The sequence below is a fragment of the Delphinus delphis genome, chromosome 10, assembly GCF_949987515.2.
Source record: "Delphinus delphis chromosome 10, mDelDel1.2, whole genome shotgun sequence".
Lineage (NCBI taxonomy): Eukaryota > Metazoa > Chordata > Mammalia > Artiodactyla > Delphinidae > Delphinus > Delphinus delphis.
The window spans coordinates 64,451,363-64,477,088 of NC_082692.2; the positions used below are offsets into that span (position 1 = coordinate 64,451,363).

The 25,726-nt window shown below is 51.1% G+C and overlaps 2 protein-coding genes and 1 pseudogene across 2 annotated transcripts; 2 read left to right on the forward strand and 1 right to left on the reverse strand.

Annotated features, from left to right (window-relative positions):
- Positions 1 to 1,644: 1,644 nt before the first annotated feature.
- On the reverse strand, positions 1,645 to 5,582 carry LOC138414199 (zinc finger protein 709 pseudogene; annotated as a pseudogene).
- Positions 5,583 to 10,623: 5,041 nt separating this feature from the next.
- Positions 10,624 to 13,818, forward strand: LOC132432254 (cathelicidin-6-like). The gene is made up of 4 exons (XM_060022385.1): positions 10,624 to 12,082; positions 12,720 to 12,827; positions 12,954 to 13,025; positions 13,632 to 13,818. Exons 1-4 carry the CDS (start codon positions 11,594 to 11,596, stop codon positions 13,731 to 13,733), a joined length of 771 nt encoding a protein of 256 aa, XP_059878368.1. The 5' UTR covers positions 10,624 to 11,593; the 3' UTR covers positions 13,734 to 13,818.
- Positions 13,819 to 20,655: 6,837 nt separating this feature from the next.
- On the forward strand, positions 20,656 to 22,923 carry LOC132431673 (cathelicidin-4-like). Its single transcript, XM_060021432.1, has 4 exons — positions 20,656 to 21,144; positions 21,780 to 21,887; positions 22,031 to 22,102; positions 22,705 to 22,923. Exons 1-4 carry the CDS (start codon positions 20,656 to 20,658, stop codon positions 22,813 to 22,815), a joined length of 780 nt encoding a protein of 259 aa, XP_059877415.1. The 3' UTR covers positions 22,816 to 22,923.
- Positions 22,924 to 25,726: the final 2,803 nt, after the last annotated feature.

Consider the following 25,726-nt stretch of genomic DNA (forward strand, 5'->3'; position numbering starts at 1 on the left):
TTAGTTTGGGGGCTCCCGAGACGGGACAGGGGACTCCAGGTCAGCCTCAGTGGGGCAGAGGGAGAGAATTCTGAGGGGTCTAGATGTCTGAAAGGAATTGCTCTCCTGCCCGTGTGGCCCTGAGCAGGAGAATTGATCTTTCTGGGCCTCTGTCTCTCTATCTGTAATTGGGAACAACATTACCTCCTTTAAGGGGTTGGTCTGTCATTTAGGTAGAGAAGGAAGTTCAAGGACCTCATAGGGGCCAAATGTGAATCTCAGAGGGTGAGAGAGTCAGGAGACAATAGTTAGAGTGTGTTAGTCTCAGGGCACAGTGCCGACTCGTCTGTCAGTGCAGGGACCCAGAGAGACACTTGGAATCCCCATCAGAGCAGGACGAGATGAATTAAATGCAGCCCATGCACACAGTGGACTTCCCTGAGGGCACCGAACTGGCCCTTGTGCACTAGCCTTTCCCATGTGGCCATTAGAAGGTAGCAGCTGGCACAGTAGGGCGGGGTACCCTCCAGACTGCCTGTGCTCTGACTCGGCAATGCCCCTGCCAGTCAGAGCCCAAAAGTCTCGTCCCTCAGCCCCCATGGTCTCTCTAGCCTCAGCCCGAGGGTCAGGGCTGCCCTGGTCCCTGGGGTCCTACTTGCAGCCCCCTGTTCTCCTGTGTGTCACTCTGCCTCTGTGTCACCTCAGCCAGAGCAGGACAGGAAGCTGGCAGGGGAGACAGAGGGCTACACTGTCACTTTCATGGGCCCTAGGCACTTTCACCTTCGTGGACCCATTCATCCACAGAAAAGTATTAAAAATTACATTTTATAACTGCATTCATGTAAAGATGGATATAATCAAGGCTGCATTATATATATATATTTTTCGTGAATATTCGTACATAAAATGGGTACTTTAATATATTCTTTGAGGAAATGAAAAACAACATTTGTTAGCTAATGAAAGCTTCAAAAAGAGTTGGTAAAATATTTGAAAAGACTACAAAAACTACTGTTTCACAAAAAACTCAAACAGTTTTAATCATGTAAAATAAAATACAATAAAAAACATATCGGGGGATTATATTCAGCTACAAGCAACAGGAAACACCCACAGCCACCTTGACAGAAGGAGGTGCTTATTGTCACTTGGAAACAATGGATCACCAATGCCACTGAACAGTGCAGCAGAGAAACAAACTCCCATGCCATTCTTATTAGCGGCACCATTGTGAATGTCGGGGTGAGTCAGGAACACATACTTACTAGTATTATTAACAACATAAAGTGTTTCCTACACATATTAGACACTAGATATAATCCAGAGAGGAGTGGAGTCAGAGAATATTTCCAACCATAAAATACTGAAATAACTTTCAAAGTGGACACAAGAGGCCTTACAGAAAAAATTCAAACTCTGATGGATATTTGATGTGTAAGCTGTGAAGATGTCAGGGGAGACTACATGTCTATAAAAATGGAAATCTAACATTTGTTGGTGGTGTTGAGGACACTCTTGACTACAAGGACACAGAATCTGGAAAATAAGCTGGGAGATGGTGTCCTTGAAGCTCCTATGTATCTGCCTCTCTCCCAGTGTGCAGGCTCCATGATCTGAAGAATGTCTTCTCTGCATCTGCTTTAAAATCACACACAGGTGAGTTGTTGGTGAATGCTAACATGGAACCACAGAGGGGATAGATTCTGGAAAGTCTAGGTCCTAATATGACTCACAGGCAAGATATCTCCAACTCCAGATTTTTTGTATTATCACAAGTCTCACAGTCTATTCAACAAATACCAGTCAGAAGGAAACACAAAAAGCAAATAGGAAAAATCATAATTTACATAACACTATACTCTTTGACATCCTAGTCATACATGAAATTTATTCCAAGTGTTTAATAGAATGGAAAATGGGAAAAGGCTCCTATATGCACCACCACCAAAGAGGATCTTTCTCAGTAAAAAGGGTACAATATATACAATAGATTATATATCCAGGAACTGCCACACAAAACTACTAGGAAAATCCCAACAAATACCAAACTGCCATTTTTCAATGGCCCATTAACAGAGAATTAATAGAACATTAAAAAAATTTAAGCCTCACTGCATACTAGAAATACACTTAAATTCATCCATGGATCCAACAGGCTTCAAAAGTAAATAGAACAAAACTATCTGATTAAAGGAGAAATCACTACCTTTAAATGTTATATACTATTGTTGAAAGACAATTTACAGAATTAATTCACATTAATATTCATTTGTGAAATTAGTAGAAATCCACCATTGAAGGATACCCTTGAAGAAAGATCCTGAGTAAACAACAGCATATTTATAAATTTTTTTTGTTTGTTTTTGGTTGCATTGTGTCTTCGCTGCTGTGCACGGGCTTTCTCTAGTTGCCACGAGCCAGGGCTACTTTTCGTGCAGTGCATGGGCTTCTCATTTTGGCAGTTTCCCTTGTTGCAGCGCACAGGCTCTAGGCACATGATCTTCAGTAGTTGTGGCACACAGGCTCAGTAGTTGTGGCTCGTGGGCTCTAGAACGCAGGCTCAGTAGTTGTGGCTCATAGGCTTAGTTGCTCTGAGGCATGTGGGATCTTCTAGGACCAGGGCTCGAACCTGTGTACCATGTAGTATTGGCAGGCAGATTCTTAACCACTGCACCACCACAAAGTCCTATGAACTTTTAAAACAACTCTTTCTGGACTTCATTGGCAGTCCAGTGGTTAAGACTCCATGCTTCCACTGCATGGGGCACGGGTTTGATCCCTGGTTGGGGAACTAAGATCCCCTGCATACTGTGCAGCTCGGCAAAAAAAAATAATAATAAATAAAAGTAAGAACAACTCTTTCGGGCTTCCCTGGTGGCGCAGTGGTTGAGAGTCCGCCTGCTGATGCAGGGGACACGGGTTCATGCCCCAGTCTGGGAAGATCCCACATGCTGTGGAGCGTCTAGGCCTGTGAGCCATGGCCACTGAGCCTGCGCGTCCGGAGCCTGTGCTCCGCAACGGGAGAAGCTACAACAGTGAGATGCCTGCGTACTGCAAAAAAACCAAAAAAACAAAAAAACAACTCTTTCATATTGAAGGTTTTCTGGAACATTAGGCATAGATTACTTTCCATCAAGTTATCTCATGTTACTTACATTTATCTTCTCCATGGGAGTTTTTACATATTAATGATATTGGCCAATTGAAGTGTTTCCCAGGCTGTTCACAAGCAACGTTTTATCTAGTAAATCCTTTTATGGTTTCATAAACTACTAAGATCAGAAGAGCCATTCCCACATTCATCACATTTTATATGATTTCTGTCCAGTGTGCAGTCTCAGGTCTTTGAAGGACTGAGAGACAAATGAAGGATTTCCCACATTCCTGTCATTGATAGGGTTTCTGTCCATTGTGAATTCTTTCATGCACTTGAACATATGTGGAAGTGAAGGTTTTCCCTTCATTTTTACATTCATAGGGTTTTTCTTAAGTATGGGTCCTTTGATGTATTTTAAAAACCACTGGATACCTATAACTTTTACCACATTGTTCACATTGATATTGTTTCTCTCCAGTGTGAATCCTTTCATGTATTTTAAGAGAACTGGGATTAATGAATACTCTCTCACATTCTTTATATTTATAAGGTCCATCTCCAGTGTGTGTTATCATGTGTTTCTGAAGGGTTATTTTCCATGTGAAGGCTTTCCCACATTCCTTACATTCATAGTTTTTCTCTGGTGTGGATTCTTTCATGACTTTGAAGAGACCGGGCAGTATTCAATACTTTAGAACATGTTTTATGCTCATATGGTGTCTCTTTGGTGTGATGTCTTTTGTGTAGCTGTAAGAAACTGAAATGATTGAAGGCTTTACCACACTGCTTACATTCACAGAGTTTCTCTCCTCTGTGAATTCTTTCATGTATTTGAATAGTTTCAGGACTTTTAAAGGCTTTTCCACATTGTTTACATTGATAGGGTTTCTCTCCATTGTGACTGCTTTCATGCATTTGAAGACAACTGGGATAAATGAATGCTTTCTCACATTTCTGACATTTATAAGGTAAATCTCCAGTGTGTGTTACCATGTGTTTTCAAAAAGTTGTTTCCCACGTGAAGGCTTTCCCACATTCCTTACATTCATAGGGTTTCTCCCCTGTGTGAGTTCTTTTGTGTAGTTGGAAGGATTTTTGATATTGAAAGACTTTTCCACATGGTTCACATTCATAGCGTTTCTCCCCAGTGTGACTTCTTTCATGTGTTCTAAGAGAACTAGGAGAAATGAATGCTTTTCCACATTCTTTACATTTATATACCTTCTCACGGTACTTTTGATACTCTCTTGGTTTGTCTTCAATGTGACATTTCATGTGTCTATTAAAGGATGAATGATGCATGAAAACTTTTGCAGATGCACTGCATTCCCATGGTTTTAAACCAGGAGTTTTCTTCTTCAGATTGAGAGTTGGAATAAGGGTGAAGTTTTCTCCACAGGAACTACTGTCTTTACTTTCAGAGAGTCTCTTTACCATAGGACTTCTTAATTTTCTCCCCTGGTTTTTGTACTGATCTTCAATATCATGATCTTCCTGTTTTCTTTCTACTGAGACCAGGTTCCGGAATTTTTCCCGCATCACATCTCTGTAGAGTTTCCTCTGTGAGGAATCCAGTAAAACCCACTCCTCCAGGGTGAAGTTCACAGCCACATCCTCAAAGGCCAATGAGTCCATTTTGAGGTTTCCTGGGTCTGTCTGAGTCCCTCCTAATGACTCCAAGGACCAGTGCAGAACACAGAGCAACAGAAGGTACATGAGAGTTAATGGGCCAGTGAACCGGACAAGACATGCGACCTCCTGCGCTCTGTATTATATATTCATTATATATTCGTTCTTCTCATTGTAAAAAAAAATTATTTAAAAATATTTTGTGGGCCCCAAAAGTATCATGGTACCTAGGCAGTGTGCCTACTGTGCCTAATGGATAAGTCGGTCCTGGGAAAGTGGTTTTCCTGGTATCAGGGCAGCCACCCTGGCAGGGAAATAAATGCTGCTTCTGTCTGGGGACAGTGGGCACTTGCTGGAGCTGCTCTGAGACCACCCCCGCTGGCCATCTGTGGGTATTGCAGGGTAAGTGGGAGGCCTCATGTGACTTTGAAGGCAGTGCCTGGGGATTTCCCTGCCCTGGTGTCTTGTCAGGCAGAGGACTAGGAGCTGGGGTTCCCCTGGGGTACCTCCTGTTTCGACTGGATTTCATCTCTGTTGAGTGAGATTTTGTTAAGACTAAAATCACACCTCTCCAGAACACTGGCGCCATAAATTTTTGTCAGTAAAACTGAGAACTAGCTATTACATAGAATTGTTTTGTGCTAGGACAAAGGAATTGTCCTAGCTGAGAACTAGCTTTTACATAGAATTGTTTTGTGTTAGACAAGGAAATGGAGACACAGAGAAGTTATTTAAAGCTGAGGTGATAGAGCTGGCTGTTTACCCTTAGATAACTCCATTTGTATTTCTTGAGACTAAGGGTAGCCTCCTATATAACTACAGAGCAGTTATCAACTATGTGTATTTACATGGATACAACATTTTTTCCTATATGCTGGCCCAGTTCCATTGTGTCAGTTGATAAAATAATGTGCTTTAGTTTACAGCATTTTGTCACCTCCGGTATAGGATTCAGCCTAGGGTCAGGTGTATCAGGAATTTGTGACTTCCTATTAGCCTCCTTTAATCTGGAACATTTCCACAGCTTTCTGAATTTTTTTTTCTAAAAAAGTTTGTGTGTGTGTTTGTGTGTATGTGGAAAGAGGTTGTTGGTTGTTAAGGTGTCAAGGTGTGTGTCATGTGTGAGGTGTTGTGAAGTGTATTTATGAGGGTGTTGGTGTGGGCACAAGTGTGTTTGCTTGTGTATGTGTAATATATATGGTATGTGTGGGGTGTTTGTGGCTATGTATTTGAGTGTAATTTTTGTGATGTGAGGTTGTATAGGAGAAGTGTGGGTGTGAGTTTGTGGGTTTGTGTGTAGGTGTCCAGGTGTCTGAAATGTGTTCGGGGGATGTGTCTGGGTGTGTGTGGGTATGTGTGAAGTTTATGAGGGTGGACTGAGTTTGCATGTGTGTGGATGTGTGTGTAAGAGGAGTGTATAAAGTGTGTGTGTGTGTGTGTGTGTGTGTGTGTGTGTAGTTCAGGGGTGTGTATGTGTATATATGGTTGTGCAGGGGTGTTGTGAGTGTGGGTGTACAGGCTTATATGTGATTGTAGGGGTGTATGTGTCAGCGTGGTTCTATGGGCATTTGTGGCAGTGTGTTTGTGTGTAATTTATGTAAATGAAAATTTTAGGTATTCACTTTAATCTCCAAAAGTTATATTTATACTCATTAAAATATACTTTAAGCAGCATAAACAGAAATAGTGTTTTATTGACTCATTATTCCCAAGGGGAGGGGGCAGGTATGAGGGAAGAATTTGATTGAAGAGTAGAAGCAAGTTACAAATAGAATATAATGCTTATCCTATTACTCAATGTTGTATCTTTTTTTTTTTTTTTGGCTGCACCAAGCGGCTTGCTGGATCTTAGTTCCCAGAAAGGGATCTAACCCATGCCCCCTGCAGTGGAAACGTGGAGTCCTAACCACTGGACCGCTAGAGAATTCCCTCAATGTTGTGTCTTTAAAATTTAAAAAGACATTTTATTTGGCAATAATTTCGAACTTATGGAAAATATCAAAAATAGTACTTAAAACTTTCATATTCTCTATTCCCAGGGTCACCGACATTTTGCCTAAATTGTTTCTCTCTTTCTCTTTCCCTCCTTCTCTCTTCCTCCCTCTCTGTCTCTGTCTCTCTCAGTGGTTCCTATGTCCCCAGGGTTTGGGTTTTATTCAGCTGTGGTCAGATCACCAGATCGGGAGCCCATCGCCAGTGCAGAGCGAGTTTGTTGCTCACAGTTCCCGGGGTGGGGGTGGGGGGGAGGAGCGGGTCATGCTGGCCCACAGGAGAGGACAGTGACAAGCAGAGAGCCAGGGCGGGGCACTGCAGGGAAGCCCGTGTGATGTTCTCCAGGGAAGGAATGGACGAGGCTTGAGGGTGAGGCTGACCAGGTTTAGGATCGGCTAGCTTGAGTAATTTCAGTGAGCTGGGGCTGGGGTGTAGGGGCTGCCCAAGTTGTTGATGCCTGACCCTGGGGCTATTAGGACAGGGGGTTAGAGTCTCAGCAGCAGAGAGGGTGGGGTGGGGTGCTGGTCAGTTTGCATGTGAAAAGCGAGCTGAGGGAGAGAGTCTGCTGTCTCTAGGCATCTGCTAACCCTGGGATGTGTGGGGTGTTTGTGGCTATGTGGGATGTGAAAACATCAGAAACAGAAAGTAGAAAACCTGGTTAACACAGGGCTACTTACATAATGTAATCACTGACACATCTGGATTATAACCTCATATCTCAAAGCTCTCTTATACATTAAATTAGTACCTTATTTTTCCCTCTTTTTCTGCCTTTTTTTGATTTAAAAAAAAAACATTATTTATTTATTTTTTAAGATTCTTTTTGTGGGATTTTAGTTCCCTGACCAGGGATCAAACCCGGGGCCCTAACCATCAGACTGCCAGGGAATTCCCCTTTTGAATTGTTTTCATGATTCTTTTTTTTATTTTATTTTTAAAATTTATTTATTTATTTATGGCTGTGTTGGGTCTTCGTTTCTGTGCAAGGGCTTTCTCTAGTTGTGGCAAGCAGGGGCCACTCTTCATCGCGGTGCGCGGACCTCTCACTATCGCAGCCTCTCTTGTTGCAGAGCACAGGCTCCAGACGCGCAGGCTCAGTAATTGTGGCTCACGGGCCCAGTTGCTCCGCGGCATGTGGGATCTTCCCAGACCAGGGCTCGAACCCGTGTCCCCCGCATTGGCAGGCAGATTCTCAACCACTGCACCACCAGGGAAGCCCAATGATTTTTCTTTATGTCTGCTTTTGGCCTACTATTTATACTTCTGTTTAAATACTTTTATGTGATTGGCCTAAGGTTTACAGAATACATCTGTAATTAATTGCATCTGTATTCAATAATATATCACTTCAACATGGAGTGGAAGGAGCTTCCCACAATGCACTGACAACATTGTCCAGTGTTTTCATGTGTAGGTGATGTTTTGTTGGTTGGGAAGCCAAAGGTTTCCATCTGATGCCTCTGCCTTGTGTGTTATCAACAGTGCAGGAGTGACTGAAAAATAACAATACTCAGAGGCTAGTTTCAACTTTCAAGTTTCTTGACACCATGAGGGTGAATCCACAAAACTGAATCCCTCCAGCAAAGTGAAATTGCTGCCTTTTGCAAAGTAACGAACTTAATGCTCCTGGTACTAGGACTACCCCTGTGCCAAACTTGAAATGCCTATTAAAACCTAGCCCTTTTTGGTCTTGTAGTAGAAAAAGCCACACTCCACGGGGCTCTGACCCTATGCACTCCTAATGAGATCTTTGAACACTTCTCTCCAGGCAAGGGTGGTGCTTCAGGCTGTCTTTTTTAGGTTGTAAACATCTAGACGGAAACGTGGCTGGTCACGTTCCAGATGTGGCTCTCTCAGATGTGGGGTCTGTGTCAGAGCTTCCTGGGGACTTTGGTCCACCCAGGTTCCTGAAGATGCCTGATCCTTCAAGGCTGAATCAGCTAAGTTAAAGACAAATGTGTGGGCTGTGCCACTGCAGCTGCTCAGCCTCAGAGACATCTGTTTACACCTGTGCATGAACAAGGGCCTGCTGTTCAGAGTCTCTGACCCTCACCTCCAATTTCGGATGGGAGGAATTTCTCCATGGGGGAGAGGAGGGCCTTCTGTGCAACTGTAAGAAATCTTCCATTTTACAGACAAAGAGAAGGAGGGGCAGCTGGTGAAAGTCTGGTTTAAGTTGACATAGGTGGTCAACAGGTTGGGCAGAGGCCGCAACCGGGGGACCAGAAGCCAGGGCACTCAGCCCTGGCCCTGCTCCTTCTCTTAACCACTCTGCTCTGTTTGCCTGGAAGTCCTGGGCTCTGGGGCTGGGATGAGGATGTGTCTAAACACAGGTGAGGCTGTGCTTTGTCCAATTGGGGGTTTTAAGTGCAGAGCATGATGGGAAAGGATGGCTGGCTCAACCAGACTGGGCAGGGAAATAGAGGGGAGCTGGGAAAGGTGGGAGCCCCAGATTGGGGACAAGGTGGTGACAACACTCTTGCAGCAGCCTCTGCAGGAGCCTCTGCTCCCATCTCTTGGCTGGTGTGTCCTCTGTTGGGTTAGGAAGGGGCGTGGGGAGAGTGCCCAGGGCCCAGCCTGACCATCTCAAGGCACAGCTACTGTGGCCTCAGAGATCCTCCCACTCTTAATGCTGCTCCTTTATCCATCCCCCCACCCCATGCTTCCCTCTCCTCCTGCTTCTCTCTCTCTCTCTCTCTCTAAGCAAGAGCCTGGAGAGAGAACTGCAGGAAAATGGAGCCACGTGGGTTTCTCTAGGTCATTGTAGCTGGATTCACTCTCCCTTGCTGCTGAGAGTTCCACCAGAGCAGAGTATTTGCAAGGAAGTCACAGCTAGTGAGAGGCAAACCAAGAATTCAAACACATATCGGCCTGACTCCAGAGTCTAAGGACCTGGGTAGCCCTGGGGACGGCTTTTTGGCCTCTTGATACTAACAGCTGCTCTTAATGGAGCATCAGTTATAGGCCAGTTGCTCCCAAGGTCTTTCCGAGGGTTGACTCCTTTATCAGACCTTGTCCTTGAACAACCGGTTGCCTGTACCCATGGAAGGATGGGGAAGGGGACCTCAGTCCTAAGGTTTAGGAAATGCAATGGTGCAGAGGCAGGAAAGCAAAGGGAGGATTACAGACACCCAGTAACCATGTGTATTGCTAATTTTTTGCTACTGTAATCACCTTCTTTTCCTCCCTTGACTTGGGGAAAGGACACAGCTTGACCAACAGGCCACTGGGGCAACACCTGGACTGTGAAACCAGGTTGCACAGAAGCCCACCTCTCCTTCCTTCTCCAAGGCTGAGTGCGCAACCAGCGCCATCCTTCCCGGTTGCCACCTTCTGAGGTGCCTTGGCCATGGCCCCAAGAGTCCCACAGGCCGGCTGAGTCCAGGAGCTACCCCAGGCCTCACAACCACATGGTATTCCTCCAGAAAACTGTACAAGAATCTCCTTCTTGGCCTGTGGCCCCTCTATTGCTTTGGCCCATGACCTTTCCGGCTGTGTTCTCACCAACTCCCACACCGACCCCCCAGCCTGGTGTCTCATCCACAGCACTGGACAGGGAGCCACCTGGGGTCAAATCAGAAGAGACTTCCTGAGGCTGTGGGAGCCAAGAGGAGGAGGTGCCATTTCTGGATGGAGGTCAGGGAAGCCTTCCCCAGGCGGAAGGGCAGGGCAAGCAGAGGGACCAGGCGCAGAGATAGGGAAGAGCAGGGGCTCAGCGCTGTCTGAGTGGCTGCGGTGGATGGGGCAGCCTGACACCTGAGGCCTGCAGGGCAGGGGCTGAGGACAGCAGGGAGCATCCAGACCCAGACCCCGATGCCCCTGCCTCAAGGCAGCGGGGGAAATGGCCCAATCAGTGCTTGGCCTGAGCCCCTAGACAATGGTGTGGAGGGCGGACAGTGGTCTGGGGAGAGCCTGGAACCAGAGAAGGTGGAGTGTGGAGGCTGTGGCTACACTTGAGAGAAGACGGTGGTAGGAGCTGGGCTGGGCTGGTGGGAGGCCAGAGGGAGTGTCCTCAGGAGGAAGAAGGAGCAGGTGGGGCTCCCAGGCTTTCAGCTCAGGGCTCCTGCGGCGGCACCCAGCCAACAGCAGCCAACAGCTCAGTGCGGACAACCAGGGGCACTCATGGGAGTCTTGAGCTCAGAGATACAGACCAGTGATGTGTGTCCCTGATAACTGGTATCTTGAGAAGGGGTGTCCCCAGGAATGTGTGAGGACTGGGAGGAGAAGCAGCCCGGATGCACCTGTGCCAGCCCTGCCTCTTAGGAGGAGGGTCCTTGGAGGAGACCGAGCAGGAGCCACGGGGGAGGCAGGAGGGCACCCAGGAGAGTGGCAGCAGGGGACAATCGGTCAAGGGCCATTTCAGGAGGACAGACGTGTCTCTAGAGTCCGTATAGTTGAAGACAAGGCTTGAGTGTGAATTTGGATCCAGTGAGGACTGGCCAGTCTGCAGTGGCCTTGAGTGTGAGAGGCGGCACTGAATTGGGGTCCCAGTGCAGATGACCCCTCCCATGCTTGGTTGAGGAGGGGTCAGGGGGACAGGCCATGTCTGGTGGGGACCCGTGGAGAACTATTTAACCGAGAAAACAGTGAGGATGAATCCAGGACAGGAGACAGAGGGAGCCAAGCCCCTGACTGGCTGAGGGCTGGGCCCAAAAGACAAGATGGTGTGGGGTTGACTGTCTGTCTAGGGTTTGGCTAGGTGTGTAAGGCTCTAGAAGGAGCTGGTACAGTCATCCACTCATCAACATTAACCGATGACTACTCTGTGCCAGACAGTGCCTAGAGGAGGAGATTGAGTGCTGAATACACTCCTTTACCCTATTCCTGAGGAGACCAGAGTGTGGAGGCAGAGGGGACGTGAGACAGAGCCTGGTCTTCCCTCTCCTGGAGGACTCAATGCTCTTGAGCAACCCTGCCTATGACACTCCCCATGGGCCCCAGGAGAGGCCAAGACGTTGTCAGGGAGATGGAGAAACCATTTCTTCACCTTCCACAGGAGGCCTCCCGCTCCCACTGCCCAGCAATCCCGTGAGGCAACAGCAGGGGCTGAGGCAAGTCCAGCTCACAGCCGGGGAGGAGATCAGGGATGGGGCAGGTCAGGAAGACGCGTGGTTGGGCCATTGCATCAGGCCCAGGAGGGGCATAAAGGAGGGTCCTGCATGCTGGGAGGAGGCCGACTTGGGGACCATGGAGACTCAGAGGGCCAGCCTCGCCCTGGGGCGGTGGTCACTGTGGCTACTGCTGCTGGGACTAGTGGTGCCCTCGGCCAGCGCCCAGACCCTCAGCTACAGGGAAGCTGTGCTTCATGCTGTGGATCGTCTCAACGAGCGGTCCTCAGAAGCTAATCTCTACCGCCTCCTGGAGCTGGACCCACCTCCCAAGGCCGTGAGTCAGGAGGACCCTGGGGAGGGGGCTGTCTCCCGCCAGCCCTGGCCACGCTGTCACCCCCTCTGCTCAGGCTGTACCTCCTGTCAGGAAGGGACTTCTCCCTCTAGGTGGGCTCCCACCTCTTCCAGGAAACCTTCCCAGAGCTGGGTCCCCTCCCAGCAATGAGAGCTTCCTGCCTTAGCATCTCTACTGTGGAAACAGGCGCCCTGTACACCCTGTTCAGGCTTAAGGGCCTTCTGGGAGCTCCAGGGATAGAGGGTGGTCACTAGCTCTGCCATGTGGCCTCCCTGCTAAAGTCCCCCTGCTCCTCGTTCTCTCTCTACCAGGGAGGGCTCTGCTCAGCCTGGAGGTTCCAGTGACAAGGTCTTTCCCTGCAGGTGGTCCCTGACTTGCCTCAGCCCCTCCATGGGGAAGGTGTTCTCATCAGAGCTGGTCTGAGGTCCCCTCCTGCTCTCTGTGTGCCCACGAGGCCAGGAGTGGGCTCTGTCCCCTTCCCTTGTGAACCCAGCACCATGCCAGGGGCCAGGCACACAGGAGGGGCTGGAGAGGCTGCCATCTAGGTGGGGGCAGGGAGACAGATCAGAGAAGGAAGCATGAGCCCGAGCCCAGTCTCCTTACTTTTATCCTTGACCAGGATGGTGACCCGGACACCCCAAAGCCTGTAAGCTTCACAGTGAAGGAGACCGTGTGCCCCAGGACATCGCAGCAGCCCCAGGAGAATTGTGACTTTAAGGAGAATGGGGTGAGGCTGGGGGCTGGGTGCTCCCTGGGAGCTGAACAGGGCCTTGGGGACCATTTCCAGCCCCTGGTGTGAGGCTGGGAGGTTATGGTCTGCTGGCTCCAGTTTGACCCGAGCCTCCCCTTCCAGCTGGTGAAACAGTGTGTGGGGACAGTCACTCTGGACCAGGTCAAGGGCCAAATGAACATCACCTGTGATGAGGTGAGTGGCCCCTTCTGAGCTGCAGGGGTTTCTGGGGGGGTTGGACTGTGTAACACCCTTTGGACCAATTACCCGCTGCCCCTTCCAGGGCAGAGAAAGGCCCTCTTACCTGGCCCCTCCCTCACCCGAGCCCCAGGCCTCCAGGACTGGCTCTGCCATCCCTTAGAGCAGTGGTTCTCTAAGTGGGGTCCCACCCGGGAACTTGACAGAAAGGCAGATTCCCAGGCCGCACTCAGACCTCCTGAATCAGACTCTGGGCTGGGGCCCAGCCATTTGTATTTTCACAAGGCCTCCAGGGGATTCCGACTGTGCTGAATTCTGAGAGGCACTGACTAGAGTAATGTGCTTTCAGCCCCTACTCCCGTCCAGCTTTGCTGGGATAGGCTTGTGACCCTGGGAATCCCCTTGCCATCTGTGGACCCCAGTTTCCTCATCTGTCTGTGGGTGTAGGGATTCAACCTTGTGCTCCAAATGTCATAGCTAGAGGGAAAACTGGGGTCCAAGTCTCCTGGTGTGGTCCTGGAAAGGGGTGTCCAGGTGGGGACCGGTCTTGTGTTACCCCTGGGTCCATTCTCCACAAGTAACCTGGTTCTTCCTGGTTCACAGCTGCAGAGTGTTGGGAGATTCAGGCGGCTGCGTAACAGGTTCGGAAGAGTTTTGTCGAAAGTTGGTCGGATAGTTGGCCCACTAATCAGGATTTTGGGGTAAATTGTGGGCCCATGGAAGAATCCTACAGGTGTCTGCCTTGGCTCAAGCTTCCGGACTCTGAAAAATAAAATATTCTGAAAGCAAATTCCTCCATTATTTAATTTCACTTGTCTCGTCTCCTCCCACTTACTGGGACCAAATCCTTAACTACGGCAGGCCTCCTATATGTGCCTGTGTGTGTGTGTGTGTATGTGTGTCTGTCTGTGAGAGTGTGTGTTTTTCTGTGTACGTACGTGATTGCACATGCAAAATAGAGGAATGGTTGTTTTTTCCAGAAGGGCATGTTGTGAGGCAGCAGGGCCAAGAGGTCCAGGACATCGTCTCCATTCTCAGGTCCCTCCCATGCCATGGACCAGGCCATGAACATGCCTAAATGAACACTGACAACAAAAAAAATTGAATATAGGTATATTTTTATTTTAAAAAATTTTATTGAAGTATAGTTAATTTACAATGTTGTTTTTTTTTAATTGAATATTTTTCATGTCAGCCCTTGAGACGGGAGATGTAATTGGCCCCTGCTGGGAGGTCTGCAGGCCTTGTCAGTGCCTTCAAAAGTGATTGACTGGTAAGAGGGTCTGCTCTTTGACCATTAGACACCTCAGTCCTAAGGTTTAGGAAATGCAATGGTGCAGAGGCAGGAAAGCAAAGGGAGGATTACAGACACCCAGTAACCATGTGTATTGCTAATTATTTTCTACAGTAATCACCTTCTTTTCCTCCCTTGACTTGGGGAAAGGACACAGCTTGACCAAGAGGTCACTGGGGCAACACCTGGACTGTGAAACCAGGTTGCACAGAAGCCCACCTCTCCTTCCTTCTCCAAGGCTGAGTGCGCAACCAGCGCCATCCTTCCCGGTTGCTACCTTCCGAGGTGCCCTGGCCATGCCCCCAAGAGTCCCGCAGGCCGGCTGAGTACAGGAGTTACCCCAGGCCTCATAACCACATGGTCATTCCTCCAGAAAACTGTACAAGAATCTCCTTCTTGGCCTGTGGCCCCTCTAACACTTTGGCCCATTATCTCTCCCAGTTATTCTCTGTCCACCCTCCAGCACCAGTGCCCTAAGTTCTTTCCCAGGGTTGACTCCTTTATCAGCCCTCATCCTTGATCAGCCACCCGAGGTGTGTGCTTTCCAAGGACAAATTTACTGAGAGAAAAATGGAGGCACAAAGAGACTGACAACTTCTTCCCCAAAAGTAAACAGCAAGTGAGGGGCAGAGCTAGGACCTGATGGACTCTGGCTTCAGGATCTGTGCCCTGGACCATTTTATGGCATGTCAGTCATCAGAACCAACTTCCCCAGGACCTGTCCCATCTGTCCTGACCCCAGGAGAGCAGAAGATCCACTTTCTGGAGGAGTTCCCATTTGTCTTCAGAGGACACTGTCCAGATCTCCTGTTCCTTGTAGAACAGCTGAGAAGGGCACTTTTGGAGCCCGGGTGCTCCTGTCTTCCCTGGCTCAGCTTCTGGTGCCCGTTCTGTGGGAGGGCCTGGGACGATCCTGAGCTTCCCTTCCTCATTCTTTTTTTTTTTTTTTTGGGCTGCACTGCGTAGCATGCAGGATCTTAGTTCCCCGACCAGGGATCAAACCTGCGCCCCCTGCAGTGGAAGCTCAGAGTCTTAACCACTGGACTACCAGGGAAGTCCCCTGAGCCTCCCTTCTTCAGCTCACAGGGCCGGGTACCCAGCTCTCCACCCCCACGCTCGGTGTCTCCGAGCACAGGGGAGCTTGTCCTGAGGAGCAAGGACTCTGGAGATCAGGCCGGCTGGGCAGGGCAGCTGCAGGAGGCTGTTCCAGCCCAGGAAGCAGCCTGCTGTGTGGGCCCCACTGGGCCTGAGCAGGCTGGGGGCAGGGGGGTGCTGGGCTGGAGAGGAGGCCATGGGCCCTGTCACGAGCTCCAGATGCCCCCAGAGTTGGACGGCTGTGGGTGCTGTGGGCGGTGGAAAGAGCATTGGCCCGTGAGTCCAGTCCCAGCCCTGCCACGTGCCCCCACCCACAGCCTTGCTGAGCCCCCTTGTCCCTTGCTTTCCTGGGGCCTGGTTGCCCTTCTAAGCAATGGGAGTTGGTATAGTCAGCGCCGCTACACTTGTGTATGTTTGTGTGTGTTTAGAGCCCTTCTTTATTTCTTAAAGACGACTTCAGAGAACCAGTAAATCAAAGTGATAAGTACATGTATTTCCCAGGGAATTAAAATTTCCGCCATCTGAGGAACTCCTGAAGCAGGTACTTGGAGCTCTTCCTGCCATGACTGTATTTTGGGGGCTGGGGGCAGGGCCAGCGTCACGAGTGTGTCACCAGTGCAGTCACACAGGCCCCTGTGCTCAGAAGGGCTTGGTACCTGGTAATGACTTATTCTTTTTTTTAACATCGTTATTGGAGTATAACTGCTTTACAACGGTGTGTTAGTTTCTGCTTTATAACAAAGTGAATCAGCTATACATATACATATATCCCCATATCCCCTCCCTCTTGCGTCTCCCTCCCTCCCACCCTCCCTATCCCACCCCTCTCGGTGGTCACAAAGCACTGAGTTGATCTCCCTGTGCTCTGCGGCTGCTTCCCACTAGCTATCTATTTTACATTTGGTAGTGTATATATGTCCATGCCACTCTCTCACTTTGTCGCCGCTTACCCTTCCTCCTCCCCATATCCTCAAGTCCATTCTCTAGTAGGTCTGCGTCTTTATTCCCGTCTTGTCCCTAGGTTCTTCATGACAATTTTTTTTTTTTTAGATTCCATATATATGTGTTAGCATACGGTATTTGTTTTTCTCTTTCTGACTTACTTCACTCTGTATGACAGACTCTAGGTCCATCCATCTCACTACAAATAACTCAATTTTGTTTCTTTTTATGGCTGAGCAATATTCCATTGTATATATGTGCCACATCTTCCTTATCCGTTCATCCGCTGATGGACGCTTAGGTTGCTTCCATGTCCTGGCTATTGTAAATAGAGCTTCAATGAACATTGTGGTACATGACTCTTTTTGAATTATGGTTTTCTCAGGGTATAGGCCCAGGAGTGGGATTGCCGGGTCATATGGTAGTTCTATTTTTCATATTTTAAGGAACGTCCATACTGTTCTCCATAGTGGCTGTATCAATTTACATTCCCACCAACAGTGCAAGAGGGTTCCCTTTTCTCTACACCCTCTCCAGCATTTATCGTTTGTAGATTTTTTGATGATGGCTATTCTGACCGGTGTGAGATGATATCTCGTTGTAGTTTTGATTTGCATTTCTCTAATGATTAATGAGGTTGAGCATTCTTTCATGTGTTTGTTGGCAATCTGTATATCTTCTTTGGAGAAATGTCTATTTAGGTCTTCTGCCCATTTTTGGATTGGGTTGTTTGTTTTTTTGATATTGAGCTGCACGGGCTGCTTGTAAAATTTGGAGATTTGACTTATGCTTGAGGTCTTGAAATTCCCACGATTTTGCACAAAGGGCCCCACGTTCTCATTTTGCAGATGACGTAGCCGGTCCTGGCCAGTGGTGACTCCACACTTGTCACAACACAGGAAGGAGGTCCTGGAAGCCATTCTGAGAGAACTTATTTCCCTGGGTACTTGACTCGAAAATGCCTGAGTCTTTGCCGTCAGCCATGAGCAGTCAGAGGACAGGGGAGAGCCCAGGAAGGGAAGGAAGAGAGTGGGAATACAGAGCAGAAGGGGACCCCCAGAACAGCCCTTCGGTGCCTCTGGAGGGGCAGTTTCTGCCTTCCCAGGGCATCTATGACCAGATGCATTGACCTTCACTAAGACAAGCCAGGCTGTGGGGAGGGACCGCAGAGGCACCCAGGAAAGGTGAAGCTGTGTGGGCCTCGTGTGCAGTGCACCGTCTCACTTCATCCTCCTGCAAGCTGGGGTCCAGATAGGCCTGACCTGCTTCCTGCTTGCAGAACATGGTCTCTTGGAGGCCGACCCTGAGACCCTGGGGTTTGCAGGTCTTTGTTCTGGCAGAAGGAAGAGGGAGGATGTGCCTTCTCAGATGTACCTGAGGCATCCAGAGTCCCCTCTGGGGAGAGGACACCCTCTTAGACTCTCTGGGGGCAGGCCTGGCCTGCGCCCCTAGCTGCCCTGTCTATACCCATGTCCCCAGTAAAATCCCACTCACGGGAATGGTACTCACGCCCACCAGTCTGCTCCATGTCTGGGGCTGGCCCTAAGCCTGATCCTCTTCTGCAAAGCTCAGGCACCCTCGCACTCAGCCTCCACCTGGGCCCAGCTCACCTTGTCACACGGCCCCAGATGCTGCGGAGAGGAGCTGGTTAGGCGTTTGATTGAGGTGGGGTAGTGCTGCCCTCCTGCTAGCTGCTCTCCTTCTCCAAGGCCCGTGCCTGGGAAATCCCAGCCTAGCTGAGGGCTTTCCAGGAGGACATAATCTCCCCAGCTCTTTGCTTCACATGAAGTGGTACAAGGGAAAGGAGGAAGCTGACCCTGAGCAGAGGGTCCTGACCTTCATCCCTGACCCAAATTCCCACCCTCACAGCAGCCATGGCTGCCTTCCCTGCTCACTGCAGAGGGCAGGAGGGGGGTCTGAATTCCAGCCCCTTGTCCCTGTAGAAGGGCGAGCGTGGTGGGTTGAGTCGGGGCCGTTGATCCACGTCCAGGTCTGTCATTTTTCAGAGGGTGGGAGGGCCTTGTTGGAAAGATATTGCCTGTAGGTCTCATTTTACTCATCAGCTGGTCAAATCAGAGAGCTAGTGGGTGTCCCCACAGTTGGGGACACAGCAGCCTAGGGTCCAGTTCTCTTTCCCATAAAGTGTCTGGACAGGAAGGATGGCTGAGAGGAGCAAAGGAGTGGGTGATGTAGGGTCAGGGCTCATACCTGACTTTGTTGGGGTGAAGGGTACATGAGGATTTCTCAAGGACCAGATGTGGAGTCAGGGGCAACCTGCCTGGGGACAAGGGCTGTGGTGTCTTTCCTGAGAAGACCTCCGCTCTGATAGGCTATGAGGCTTTCCTAAACCAGGAAAGCCAGATGCTGGAGGCATGAAAGGCAGGCCCCCCATTACAGGAAGTGCAGTGTGAGGACCTGGCAGAGGACCCTACACGGGATCCAGGGAGGATGGGGAAGGGGACTTCAGTCTGAAGGATGAGCAAATGGAAAGGCCCGGAGACAGGAATGCACAGGGAGGGTTTCATAATACCAAGTAACCATGTGTATTGCTAATTATTTGCTACTGTAATCACCTTCTTTTCCTCCCTTGACTTGGGGAAAGGACACAGCTTGACCAAGAGGCCACTGGGGCAACACCTGGACTGTGAAACCAGGTTGCACAGAAGCCCACCTCTCCTTCCTTCTCCAAGGCTGAGTGCGCAACCAGCGCCATCCTTCCCGGTTGCCACCTTCTGAGGTGCCCTGGCCATGCCCCCAAGAGTCCCACAGGCCGGCTGAGTCCAGGAGCTACCCCAGGCCTCACAACCACATGGTTATTCCTCCAGAAAACTGTACAAGAATCTCCTTCTTGGCCTGTGGCCCCTCTATTGCTTTGGCCCATGACCTTTCCGGCTGTGTTCTCACCAACTCCCACACCGACCCCCCAGCCTGGTGTCTCATCCACAGCACTGGACAGGGAGCCACCTGGGGTCAAATCAGAAGAGACTTCCTGAGGCTGTGGGAGCCAAGAGGAGGAGGTGCCATTTCTGGATGGAGGTCAGGGAAGCCTTCCCCAGGCGGAAGGGCAGGGCAAGCAGAGGGACCAGGCGCAGAGATAGGGAAGAGCAGGGGCTCAGCGCTGTCTGAGTGGCTGCAGTGGATGGGGCAGCCTGACACCTGAGGCCTGCAGGGCAGGGGCTGAGGACAGCAGGGAGCATCCAGACCCAGACCCCGATGCCCGTGCCTCAAGGCAGCGGGGGAAATGGCCCAATCAGTGCTTGGCCTGAGCCCCTAGACAATGGTGTGGAGGGCGGACAGTGGTCTGGGGAGAGCCTGGAACCAGAGAAGGTGGAGTGTGGAGGCTGTGGCTACACTTGAGAGAAGACGGTGGTAGGAGCTGGGCTGGGCTGGTGGGAGGCCAGAGGGAGTGTCCTCAGGAGGAAGAAGGAGCAGGTGGGGCTCCCAGGCTTTCAGCTCAGGGCTCCTGCGGCGGCACCCAGCCAACAGCAGCCAACAGCTCAGTGCGGACAACCAGGGGCACTCATGGGAGTCTTGAGCTCAGAGATACAGACCAGTGATGTGTGTCCCTGATAACTGGTATCTTGAGAAGGGGTGTCCCCAGGAATGTGTGAGGACTGGGAGGAGAAGCAGCCCGGATGCACCTGTGCCAGCCCTGCCTCTTAGGAGGAGGGTCCTTGGAGGAGACCGAGCAGGAGCCACGGGGGAGGCAGGAGGGCACCCAGGAGAGTGGCAGCAGGGGACAATCGGTCAAGGGCCATTTCAGGAGGACAGACGTGTCTCTAGAGTCCGTATAGTTGAAGACAAGGCTTGAGTGTGAATTTGGATCCAGTGAGGACTGGCCAGTCTGCAGTGGCCTTGAGTGTGAGAGGCGGCACTGAATTGGGGTCCCAGTGCAGATGACCCCTCCCATGCTTGGTTGAGGAGGGGTCAGGGGGGCAGGCCATGTCTGGTGGGGACCCGTGGAGAACTATTTAACCGAGAAAACAGTGAGGATGAATCCAGGACAGGAGACAGAGGGAGCCAAGCCCCTGACTGGCTGAGGGCTGGGCCCAAAAGACAAGATGGTGTGGGGTTGACTGTCTGTCTAGGGTTTGGCTAGGTGTGTAAGGCTCTAGAAGGAGCTGGTACAGTCATCCACTCATCAACATTAACCGATGACTACTCTGTGCCAGACAGTGCCTAGAGGAGGAGATTGAGTGCTGAATACACTCCTTTACCCTATTCCTGAGGAGACCAGAGTGTGGAGGCAGAGGGGACGTGAGACAGAGCCTGGTCTTCCCTCTCCTGGAGGACTCAATGCTCTTGAGCAACCCTGCCTATGACACTCCCCATGGGCCCCAGGAGAGGCCAAGATGTTGTCAGGGAGATGGAGAAACCATTTCTTCACCTTCCACAGGAGGCTTCCCGCTCCCACTGCCCAACAACCCCGTGAGGCAACAGCCCGGGCTGAGGCAAGTCCAGCTCACAGCCGGGGAGGAGATCAGGGATGGGGCAGGTCAGGAAGATGCGTGGTTGGGCCATTGCATCAGGCCCAGGAGGGGCATAAAGGAGGGTCCTGCGTGCTGGGAGGAGGCCGACTTGGGGACCATGGAGACTCAGAGGGCCAGCCTCGCCCTGGGGCGGTGGTCACTGTGGCTACTGCTGCTGGGACTAGTGGTGCCCTCGGCCAGCGCCCAGACCCTCAGCTACAGGGAAGCTGTGCTTCATGCTGTGGATCGTCTCAACGAGCGGTCCTCAGAAGCTAATCTCTACCGCCTCCTGGAGCTGGACCCGCCTCCCAAGGCCGTGAGTCAGGAGGACCCTGGGGAGGAGGCTGTCTCCCGCCAGCCCTGGCCACGCTGTCACCCCCTCTGCTCAGGCTGTACCTCCTGTCAGGAAGGGACTTCTCCCTCTAGGTGGGCTCCCACCTCTTCCAGGAAACCTTCCCAGAGCTGGGTCCCCTCCCAGCATGAGGCTTCCTGCCTTAGCATCTCTGCTGTGGGAATAGGCACCCTGTACACCCTGTTCAGGCTTAAGGGCCTTCTGGGAGCTCCAGGGATAGAGGGTGGTCACTGGCTCTGAGATGTGACTACCCTGTTTTGAGTCCGCTCTGCACTTCTTTGTTCCCTACTCGGAGGGCTCTGCTGGGCCTAGAGGTTCCGGTGACAGGATCTCCTCCTGCAGGCAGCCCCTGACTTCCCTCAGCCCGTCAGAGGTGCAGGTGTTCTCATCAGAGCTGGTCTGAGGTCCCCTCCTGCTCTCTGTGTGCCCACGAGGCCAGGAGTGGGCTCCGTCCCCTTCCCCTGTGCACCCAGCACCATGCCAGGTCCCAGGCACACAGGAGGGGCTGGAGAGGCTGCCGTCTAGGTGGGGGCAGGGAGACAGATCAGAGAAGGAAGCATGAGCTTGAGCCCAGTCTCCTTACTTTGATCCTTGACCAGGATCAGGACCTGGACACCCCGAAGCCTGTGAGCTTCACGGTGAAGGAGACCGTGTGCCTCAGGACGACCCAGCAGCCCCCGGAGCAGTGTGACTTCAAGGAGAATGGGGTGAGGCTGGGGGCTGGGGGCACTGGAGGATGCTTCCCAGGGATGTAAACAGGGGGCTTCCGGGAATATTTCCAGCCCCTGTGCTGAGTTTGGGAGGTGATGGTCCGGGGGGTTCCAGTTTGACCTCGAGTCTCCCCTTCCAGCTGGTGAAACAGTGTGTGGGGACAGTCACCCTGGACCAGTCCAAGGACCAATTTGACATAAACTGTAATGAGGTGAGTGGCCCCTTCTGTGTTATGGAGCTGATAATGGGTTGGGTTGTGGAACATCCTTTGGACCAATTACCCGTTGCCCCTTCGAGGGCAGAGAAAGGCCCTTCTACCTGGCCCCTCCCTCACCTGAGCCCCAGGCCTCCAGGACTGGCTTTGCCATCCCTTAGAGCAGTGGTTCTCTAAGTGGGGTCCCACCCGGGAACTTGACAGAAAGGCAGATTCCCAGGCCCCACTCAGACCTCCTGAATCAGACTCTGGGCTGGGGCCCAGCCATTTGTATTTTCACAAGGCCTCCAGGGGATTTTGACTTCTGAATTCTGAGAGGCACTGACTGGAGTAATGTGCTTTCAGCCCCTACTCCCGTCTAGCTTTGCTGGGATAGGCTTGTGACCCTGGGAATCCCCTTGCCATCTGTGGACCCCAGTTTCCCCATACGTCTGTGGCTGTAGGGATTCATCCACATGCTCCAAAGGTCACAGCTTAAGGCTGAACAAGGCCCAGTGCTCCTGGTGTGTCCGTTAGGGGGTTGTTCATGTGGGGAGGGAGGTTTCTCGTCCTGACCCCTGCCTAGTCACAAAAGAAATAAATTTCATTGTGGTTCACAGCTTCAGAGTGTCAGGAGAATTCGTTTCCGGCCTCCATATTTGCCACGGCCAGGGCGCCGTCCGAGGTTCCCGCCACCTTTCCCCATTCCACCTATTCCACGTATTCCATAAAACGGTGAAGGATTGCCATTAAGGGCTTTTGGTGAACCCTGAGCCCAGAGAAGAGTCCTGAGGGTCTGATAAGTTCTGGTTCAGACTTCTGGACGGTGAAAAATAAATTCTTGTGAAAATAACTTCCTCCAGGCTTCAATTTCAATTTTCTCGTTCTTACCACTTATTGGGACCAAGTCCTTACCTCTGGGATGCCTCCTCTGTGTGTGTGTGTGTGTGTGTGTGTGTGTGTGTGTTTGTGTGAGAGAGAGAGAGAGAGAGAGAGAGAGATCACTCCTGTAAACACAGTCGTGGGTGAGGCCCCTGTTCCTTCCAGGAGGACATGGGGAGAGGCAGCAGGGCCAACAGCGTCTCCATTCTCGGGTCGCTCTCGTGCCCTTCACACACCTCTGCCCTCCTCCTCCAACACTGAGTAAGGACTTAAGGAGACCTGCTCTGTGTGCAGTGCTGGTGAGGATGCTGTCCCTGCTCACATGGAGGTGACTCCGGAGGGGCCAGACGTTTGTTAAACACTCACAGAGACGCAGTTCAGTCTTAGGGCTAAGCCTACAGGTACAATGCCCATAGTGTTCCATTTCTCCTTGACAATCTGAAGTCTGGAAAATCCTACTCCTCCTGGCTTTTCCTCTGGCATTGAACACATCACTGTTTCTTTAGCTGGGTCTGAGATTTCAGTGGTGGGCTTGTGTTTAGGGAACTACCTGCTACAAAAATATGCAGCATTAAAAAGGAGCATCCTGAGATGTAGAGAACAAACCTATGGACACCAAGGGGCAAAGTGGCGGGAGAGGGTTGTGGTCGTGGTGGTAGGATGAACTGGGAGATTGGGATTGACATATATACACTAATATGTATAAAATAGATAACTAATAAGAACCTGCTGTATAAAAAAATAAATTAAATTAAATTAAATAAAAAAGAAGGATCCTGTTCATCAGGGTGAAGAGCTCTGCATGAATGTGAAAGACACACAGAGTGACGCATGGGTCACATCTCTGTGTGCCTGGGTGTTTCAGACACTATGCACATCCTGCCCCCTCCCCATTCTCTAGCTGACCTTTGCTCTGGGGCGGACTGGAAACACTGGGGATTCTGAACGCAGGGAGCAGCCTCAACCAACCATTGGGGGGACTCAGTGGAAAAATACCTCCTCTTCCTCACTCCTTGGGGGGTCCACTCCCAGACATGTCACACCTCCCCCTGAGGTCCCCAGTTGGCTTGAGCCCCTGTCGCCCACTTCTGTGACCTGTTCATTGACACGTCCTCTTCTGACTCAGGTCCTGCCCTGTCTCCCTTCTCTACACTCGTGCTGGTGCTTTCTGGAATCACCTCCCAAACAAACTACTTCCACTAAATGCTTGTCTTAGGTCTGCTTGTGGGCCAACCTGTACCAAGACACAGACTCCCCTCTCTGAGAGGGACAGAGGACAGGATCTCACAGAGCACTTACTTTGTTACCTGTCAGGCTTGTCTCCTCTTGGTGAGCAGGTGGGGCTGATCTCAGGCAGGTTAGAGGAACCTCATGCTTCTCACTCTACATCAACCCAAGCTGAGGAAGGAATCCTTGCAGAGGACACCCAGGGGGCTGTGTTGTGTCTGTGCCAGAGGATACAGGCTTGCCAGAGCCAGTTGTTAAATGGTCAGGATTTTCCGAGCTGGTTGTTAAACTCTTGGTAGCTTGAAATCGGCCTTGATGGAAGTACTTACACCATGGAAATCAGCAAATGCTACATGTCAGGCCTATCGCAGCTGGCACATCCCTGCCCAACCTGAGAGAGGGATCACTCATCAGGATGATATGGGTCTGTGCTGATCACATCTGTTTCCAATTTCCTCCCATGACTGCCCATCCTGCTACCATGGCAACACTTTTCTATCCTCAGCCCTGCCTTGTCCTTTCATATTTTACATCGGAGTTGGCCAGATGTGCCTTGCCATGATGAGGCCCTCAACATGCATATGTGACCACTGATAGTGGAAAGGGTTGGATGCTTACATTGTTTTCATCTCCACCCTTGACCAGGGAGCCAAAGTGGTCCCTGGCAGGGAGGTCTGCAGGCCTTGTCAGTGCTTTCTAAAGTGATTGGCTGGTGAGAGTGTCTGCTGTGTGACCACTGGGCCCCTTACCCGTGAAAGAACAAGTATCAGACCCTTCCATAAATGGCTTTGAGCATCAGGCCAGGGCAGTAGCCAACAGAGGAGGGGAGAGAGAATGGAAGGAGGGTTGCCCAAGAGGCTGGCAGAGTGCAGGGCTGACTGGGATGGAGTTACTGCAGACAGGATGAAGCAGGTTGATTCCCTGACAGGCTGGACAATGCAGCGGGGGCGTGGGGAGCTTCCAGAGAGCATGGTCACGGTCTGGTCAGTGTCCTGGTGTAGGTATGCGATGCGGGTGGGGGGAGATGAAAGTTCAGTCTTTACCAGGTTGGCTCTTAGGTGCCAGGGGGATGCTGGTCCCTGGGCGGGGCACTGGGCAGTAGGTGCTGTGAGTGCCCTGCCCAGACCCCCCTCACTGGGCGGCTGCCGCCCCCGCACCCCCCCCCCGCCCCGTCCCCCATCTGTTTGAAATGTGCAATATGGATGCTAATGGCTCACAGGTGCCCCCTTCACAGCTGCCTTCACAGCCTCCCAGGAGATGCCTGGGGGGTTGTGTCCCCTCTGCCCTCAGCCTGTGGATGGGGACTGACTATGAGGGGACATCAAAGCCCAGCCCCCGCCTCAGTCAGTCCTAAAGCAGGGGTTCCAGGCTTTTGTGGGTGAGGCTGAAGCTCGTCTCAGGGTAGAGCACGTCCCTGCTCAGCTCCTTCCTCTGCCCTATCCTGCTCCCCTCCGCCTCCCTCCTCCAGACAACACTCCTCAATAAATCAGATGCCTCTCACTTCCCAGCTGAGGCCCTGCTTCTAGGGAACGT

What these genes read in the sequence shown, in the direction of transcription:
- LOC132432254 (XM_060022385.1), top strand. Translation starts at nt 11,594, where the DNA reads ATGCTCTTGAGCAACCCTGCCTATGACACTCCCCATGGGCCCCAGGAG. An exon ending in TGGACCCACCTCCCAAGGCC is followed by an intron (nt 12,083 to 12,719) that starts GTGAGTCAGGAG and finishes ATCCTTGACCAG; the next exon opens with GATGGTGACCCGGACACCCC. An exon ending in GTGACTTTAAGGAGAATGGG is followed by an intron (nt 12,828 to 12,953) that starts GTGAGGCTGGGG and finishes CTCCCCTTCCAG; the next exon opens with CTGGTGAAACAGTGTGTGGG.
- LOC132431673 (XM_060021432.1), top strand. Translation starts at nt 20,656, where the DNA reads ATGCTCTTGAGCAACCCTGCCTATGACACTCCCCATGGGCCCCAGGAG. An exon ending in TGGACCCGCCTCCCAAGGCC is followed by an intron (nt 21,145 to 21,779) that starts GTGAGTCAGGAG and finishes ATCCTTGACCAG; the next exon opens with GATCAGGACCTGGACACCCC. An exon ending in TTGACATAAACTGTAATGAG is followed by an intron (nt 22,103 to 22,704) that starts GTGAGTGGCCCC and finishes TGTGGTTCACAG; the next exon opens with CTTCAGAGTGTCAGGAGAAT.